Source organism: Phytophthora infestans, genomic scaffold (assembly GCF_000142945.1).
Source record: "Phytophthora infestans T30-4 supercont1.86 genomic scaffold, whole genome shotgun sequence".
Classification (NCBI taxonomy): Eukaryota; Oomycota; class Peronosporomycetes; order Peronosporales; family Peronosporaceae; genus Phytophthora; species Phytophthora infestans.
Genome location: NW_003303673.1, coordinates 39,848 through 46,224, shown reverse-complemented (window position 1 = coordinate 46,224; position 6,377 = coordinate 39,848). Strand labels below are relative to the sequence as shown.

Sequence of the window (6,377 nt, the reverse complement as noted above, 5' to 3'; positions counted from 1 at the left end):
GTCGTTGAAGCTCGTGCCAAGCCTGCGTTCAAGTACTAAGCAGCAGTTCAAGCGCGCAGTGGAGATGCATCTCGACTGGTCCAACCGCATTCCAACTCCATTCGTGACGTTGTTTGGGACAAGAGAACACGCAGTCAAATGGGCGAAAAGCCACTTCGAACTTGGATACGACGACGTATTTCTTCTGAAAATTAATGCGTCAAAGCTGGGGTCAATTTTTCAAGCGCGGTACTTAATTCAGGACCCAGATTTCCACAATGACGTGCAGTTCGCGCCTCCCTTGTTTACACGAGAGGAAGCGCGAACGCTGGCGGTACTCGTAGTTCGCCGGAAGGAACGCGGCTCGGAGCTGTTCACACAGCTGAGCCTAGGATGTGAAACATCTAGGGGATGTTGCTTCCCGTGTATACACCCAACTCTTAGCACGGCCGCTAAGGTTGGAGAGTGCAAAAGCAACACGAAGTTGCTCGGTCGAGATCAGAGCCGCGTCCATCGCGAGCTCTACTTCTCGGACCCAGAAGTGAAGGTTCTCGCCTTCCTTCCCTTCATACGGCTTAACCTTCAGCCGTATTGGCTTCGGGTGAGGCGGATTTGCTTCCGCCGCCGGAGCCTGCAGGTTCTCCCGCACATGCGCGATGAGGCCCTGCTCGTACGCGTCGAACGCATTGACGCGCTCGAGCTACTCGGCCGGTGTTGACACCACCAGGCTCTGCAAGGCCTCCATCCCGAAGATGCCTGCCATCTTCCGGACCGACTCGAACTAAGAGTCGTTCATATGGGAGAAGTCGTTCCTATTCATGGCAACGAACTTCGGAGAGGTTCAGGTAGTCTACCCGCGGTGGCGTGGATTGACTACGAGTCCTACCAAGTGTAACGGGTCACACAGCACCTTGCGCTAGAGGAAGTTAACTTCCGAGAGTTTACAAACTCTCAGTGAACGGCAGTTCACAGGTTCCCTTTTATCGAAAGGGAGCGAAGTGACCTATTTAAGGTAGAATGTAAATTGAGTATATTTATAGGTAGATAAAGGGTTAGTGTGTACGCGTTTGAATGTATCGCAGTTTATGACCGAATACACACCAAATATTATGTTGCGTTTGTAATAGCCCACGAATTGCACGCTATTGCTCAAGCGTCTTTCTTCTTCTTTTATTCGACCAGCTTGAGCCAGCTCCTTTGCTTTTCTTCAAAAGTCTTCGCGCGCGTCCTTGGCTCGCAGTCTCTGCTCCCTTTGACACATCGGCTCTTTCTCACGACGGAGTATAGTTCATTGTTTTTTTACTGTGTGCATTAATACCCTACAGGAAATTTACCTAGCCATGAACCATTGAACTGTACGAGATGGAACAAATCTCTATATATCATCTTAATAAAACGTGTTTTTTACTTGTAGCCATGAGAGCTGCACAGTCCATCGGATTTAGCCGGTTTAGTGCACTCCAAGTGGGAGCATCGCTTGCCTCCGCCGTGTTCGAAGCACCTGCCACCCGACCGGACAGTCTTCACACAGTTAGGAAACGTACAAGCTCTGGATCCTCCGTGCGTCGTGCATAAACCTTGATACTGAGCGCTCTTAGTGCAGCCAGATTGAGAGCATCGCTTGCCTCCGTGGGTTACACACAGTCCTTGTGACTGAGCGATCTTGGAGCAGCCCATGTGGATGCACAGCGCCCGCTTGCGCGTCCTGACAGGCCTATCTGCCGACTTTTCACTGTCCGTCGTCTCCACAGAGTCCCGTTCAGAGCTGTTCTCCTCCGTCTTGACTCTGTACGTATCTAGAGACCACCCTCCAAGCAGAAGTGACATCATGGACCCACCACTTTGACTCGGCTTAACCGAAGCGGTCGATGGCGTATGCTCCAGCTTGATGACGTTCTCGTCTCCTGACCACGTCGGAGCGTCACTCTGTGACATTGATCCGTTGATTTTTGTCTCCTGCGATCGAACAGTCGACGTCTTAACTGCTGTGGGCATCACCGACGCCGCCGACATCACAGGCGGCAGGTTCATAACGTTAGGGTCTTTTGGCCAAGCCGGATTGTCACTATGTGGCATGGATCCGTCGCTTTGAGTCTCCTGAGATACAGAACTCGACGTGGCTATTGCAGCTGGATCTGTCGAGAACTTGGTGTCACTTACAATCCAAGTCGACGTGTCATTATAAGGTATCGGAGTCGAGTCGTGGTGTCCTAAGCTCTGAGACGTGATAGCTCCAGGAGAGACCTTGTCATCCGGTATAGGTCCTGTATACAGAGCAGGAGTATGCACGCCGTCGCCCTCTATATCCTGTGGCCACTCGTTCAACAGCAGCGACATCATGGACATTCCACTCGAACTCGATAGTGCCGCTTTGTCCTGCTTGACTGATGGTCTCTTCGTGCCTGATGGTTTGCGTCTCCCTCCTCCGTGGTCTCCACACAAACCCTTAGACGTCACCGTCTTGCTGCAGTCTGGATACGTGCACACTCGACGTCCACCGTGCGCCACACACAGGCCTTTGTATTGCGCCTGCTTCTCGCAGCCTGACTGATTGCACTGACCTAACGACCCCGTGTGAGTTCTGCAGCGTCCGCTCGACTGCGCCTTGTTACTGCAGCCTGCAGTCGAGCAGCGCTCGCCGCCCACGCCCCGCCCGCGACCTCGTCCGCCTTGGCCCATCCAGCTATGACACGCAAGAGCTATCCTCGCTCTAATAAAAGACTGTCGACAGATTCTAAAATTAGCCGCTATAGAAGTGTAGCTCAAAATAAGAGCAGGTCGTCTTCGCTGTCTTATAAAATATTTCGCCGATTTTATTAAAAAAAAACTAGCTATTAATATATTGAAATTTATGCGACGTAAATTTTGGAATATGTCTACTACAAGTGGCTCTAGCCCGCGACGCAAGACGCCTCCGAAGCTCGCTACTTCATGTGCTGCAATTGACACAACCTCCAGCGTAGAGGAAGAACTCGGCGGGAAAGTCCTTTGTCGATGGAGTCCTAAGACCGAAGGGCCAGAGTTGTTGGTAATGCAGGGAGATCTTACTTGTTGCAAGGCCGACGCCATCGTCAACGCCGCAAATACTCGTTTGATGCATGGAGGGGGCCTGGCTGGAGCTATTGTACGTAGTGGGGGCTCGTCCATTCAGCAAGAGAGCAGCAAATGGGTCAAAGACCACGGACCATTGACAGTCGGAGACGCCGTTACTACTGCGGCTGGCAAGCTTACCTGCCAGCATGTGATCCACACTGTAGGACCCAATGTGGGGAGCGAGACTTTGACGTCGGAGCATGCGACACAGCTCCGTCATGCAGTGTGGAGTGCGTTACTGGAGGCAGACCGACTGGAAGTGAAGTCTGTGGCGGTCCCTGGGATATCAACAGGAATATTCGGATACCCGAGAGATTTGGGGGCTAAGGAGATTGTAACGGAAGCAGCTGAATTCTGCAAGGAGAAAGCGGGCTCGACAGCGTTGAAGAGGATTGCGTTGATGAATATTGATGACCCGACGGTGAAGAGCTTCGTGGAGGCGGCGACCGATGAGATGGAGGAGAGTGGGAAGAGACATAAGGATCTTAGCGAGGCGCTAGCGGGACTCAAAGTTCGCGAGTAAGAAAGAAATGGCTGAGTATTATCGTATTGTCGTTGTATCTGTTTCGAGTCGAGGAGGAAAACAAACGTACTACCTTCTAGCTCTTTGCCGGAATTCCTAAAACTCCGCGATGATAAGTCCAGAGGATTGCTGAAGTTAAAAATATCTATGCAAATTCCGGATAACCCAAAAATAAATGTATATTTCGAGATCAGTGGACCGTCCATTACTCAAATACCTACATTTCTCTAAAAAATCACTATTATGGACTTTTTGTTGCTGTTGTGCATATGGAAGATGGGCCACGTAAAATTCTTTTTATCAGTCACGAATGGTTAGGCACTGTGGGCGCTTTCGTCTTTGAAAGTCTCATGTCCACCTTTTTACAACTAACATGGTTGCGGCCGTAATCATGGATCATGGATCTCAGGCCCATGTTTTAGGCTTCTGAAGAGCTTAATGTGCTTTTTATGGTGAAGGAAGTTGAAACAAAAGAAAGTGAGAGCTTGCCAACCAGCACACTAATACCGTAACCCCGATAAGTTTCACTGTATTGCAGCTGATAGAAAAAAAGTTCTGTATTATTAAAATCATGAAATATAATTTCATGTTGCAGTACCTGCATGGAGTCAGATACTGTGCCATGTACAATTATCGGTGTGAGCACGGCCAACAACAACTCGGTTAGCACAAAGGTTATGAGCCTAAAGCTTGCCCATGATAAGATAATTTGTACGAAATCTGATGTTCACTAACAAATCAATTATGTACGTGTGGTGAATAGCTCGTATGTTCGATGAGATAATTCTGTCTTGACCAAGATAATTTACTACAATTATAAGTACACGACTAAAAAAATAGCGGTGGAGATGACCTTGAGGGCTACTCGAATTTAAATTATTAAGAAATGTCTAACTTTGAGCTATTAGAGGGCCAATTGTTTTTGAAAATACAGTTAGTTGATTGCGGTTTTGGAGCGCCGTCCTTACAATAAAAAATGCAGAGTTTTGGCACATAATCAATCGACTTGAGTACATTGAACTCTCCAAAAAGCGTAATTGTATATGAACCAGAGTCTGGCTCAGTTTTGCTGAAGCTAAAAATTACAGCGACATCATAATCTCCGTGGGAATTCACAGTTTTCATTGACCTTGGTCGCCGCTGATACAGTAAATCTAAAGAGTATTCTTACGTACAGACGCTACTGTCTGCAACTGATCACTGACTGCCTTTACAGTTTTCCCCTTTTGGACGCTTTTTCGCCCTTCTCACCAATATTGCCTGCTAACACTTCTGTATGCAGACATCTGCGATCATGACTCTCTATTGGCAGATAAAGCAGCGTGCAAGACTTTAGAGATTAAAGGCTGTGAAATTCGATTCGTACGGAGGTCTTGATTCACCGAAGCTGTGCGTTCTTTTTATTTTCAAAAGTGTATGGGAAATGATATTGAAATGTGAGCCTACGATTACAGTAGCGGTACAAGATCATACTGAAGGATTTGAATGTAGTGGTCCAATTTGCCAGCACGCAGCAACATTTCTGTACGGCGGACACTTAATCAACTGAGCTCCAAGGAAACGCCTCGTAGCTATCATTGAACTTCACTTTCCGAATTCCTTCCCCACCAACAGCTCAGCACCAAAGTATGCGATCACACTTCTTGGTCATGGTCACTGCGGCCTTGCTCACCAATTACGAGGCAGTAGTAAGAGCTTCGAACGCACGCGATCCTCGCGTTATCAAAAAAGATAATGTGAACGATTGAGCCATAGACCAATCGATTAGAGCGACGTTCGCGACGACAGCGGAGACGAAGACAGGAGTATTAAATCCCTTCTCAAATACATCGGATTGAAGCGCATTGACTTCAACAGGAGGCAGATTTCAATGCAGCAATCAATGGGATTACGAACAATTCTGAAGACGGAAGAGCGAATTTGATTCATGGGACGTTCAAATACCAAGACCAATAACGTAGCAAAACGTGGGATATGACGCGCTAGAGACCGATAGCTCAGCAAATGGAGCACACCTGAGTGGGGAGGAGCTGATTGCGTTTGAGTTTTGGGGGTTTTATTTCCACCCTCATCCTTTAAGCTGTAAAGATTGACTAGAAGTCTCAAAATTTGAAAACAATTTAAAATCGGTTTTTCATTTGTACCGGTATTACACTAGTACCCCCGATTTGTAAAATACTGTTTTTATTTTGCATTCCGTAATTTTACGTGGTCCACCCCAAACACGCACCAAGTCCGTCGCAAGTGGCAAAAGATGATCGGGGACTTCGAGTACCTGCAGCAGCGCGTGGCGCTCCGTGTGGATGTCATGCGGCGCCACGTCGCGGGGGTGGCCGAGGTGGTGCTGGCTCCCCGAGCCGCTGAGCTGCGCGTCCTGCGGCTGCACGCGCGGCAACTCAAGGTGAAGAGCGTGCGCATTAACGACGTCGAGGCCAACTTCGAGCAACTTAACTTCCTAGACGAGATCGTGGACGAAAACTACCGCGACTTGGCTACATTCGACCTGTTCTACCGTGGCGCTATCGTCGCCTCAAAGGAGGGCGAGCTGATCATCGAAATTCCGAGAGACGTCACGTTCCTAGAAGACGAGGAGGACGACGAGGACTCGAGCAACTTAAGAGATCAACAAGTGGAAAAAGACGACGACGACGACGAAGAGACAGAAGTTGGTACTCATAAAGAACAAAAGTTGGTACTCGATGCCTGGGACGTCGATCGCCTGCCCAAAAGCTCCACAGAGTTTTGAAGGCTCGAACAAAGCGGGCTCCTTAGCAACACGGAG

The 6,377-nt window shown here is 48.7% G+C and overlaps 3 protein-coding genes across 3 annotated transcripts; 2 read left to right on the top strand and 1 right to left on the bottom strand.

Moving 5' to 3' along the window:
* Positions 1-1,383: 1,383 nt before the first annotated feature.
* Positions 1,384-2,658, bottom strand: PITG_18874 (uncharacterized protein; the record flags this gene model as incomplete). The annotated part of the gene is made up of 1 exon (XM_002997109.1): positions 1,384-2,658. The coding sequence occupies one exon, from the start codon at positions 2,656-2,658 to the stop codon at positions 1,384-1,386; it is 1,275 nt and encodes a 424-aa protein (XP_002997155.1).
* Positions 2,659-2,841: 183 nt separating this feature from the next.
* PITG_18873 (uncharacterized protein) lies at positions 2,842-4,537 on the top strand (the record flags this gene model as incomplete). Its single annotated transcript, XM_002997108.1, has 3 exons — positions 2,842-3,591; positions 4,191-4,306; positions 4,530-4,537. The coding sequence occupies 3 exons, from the start codon at positions 3,011-3,013 to the stop codon at positions 4,535-4,537; spliced, it is 705 nt and encodes a 234-aa protein (XP_002997154.1).
* Positions 4,538-5,849: 1,312 nt separating this feature from the next.
* PITG_18872 (uncharacterized protein) lies at positions 5,850-6,375 on the top strand (the record flags this gene model as incomplete). Its single annotated transcript, XM_002997107.1, has 1 exon — positions 5,850-6,375. The coding sequence occupies one exon, from the start codon at positions 5,850-5,852 to the stop codon at positions 6,339-6,341; it is 492 nt and encodes a 163-aa protein (XP_002997153.1).
* Between the last annotated feature and the right edge of the window lie 2 nt (positions 6,376-6,377).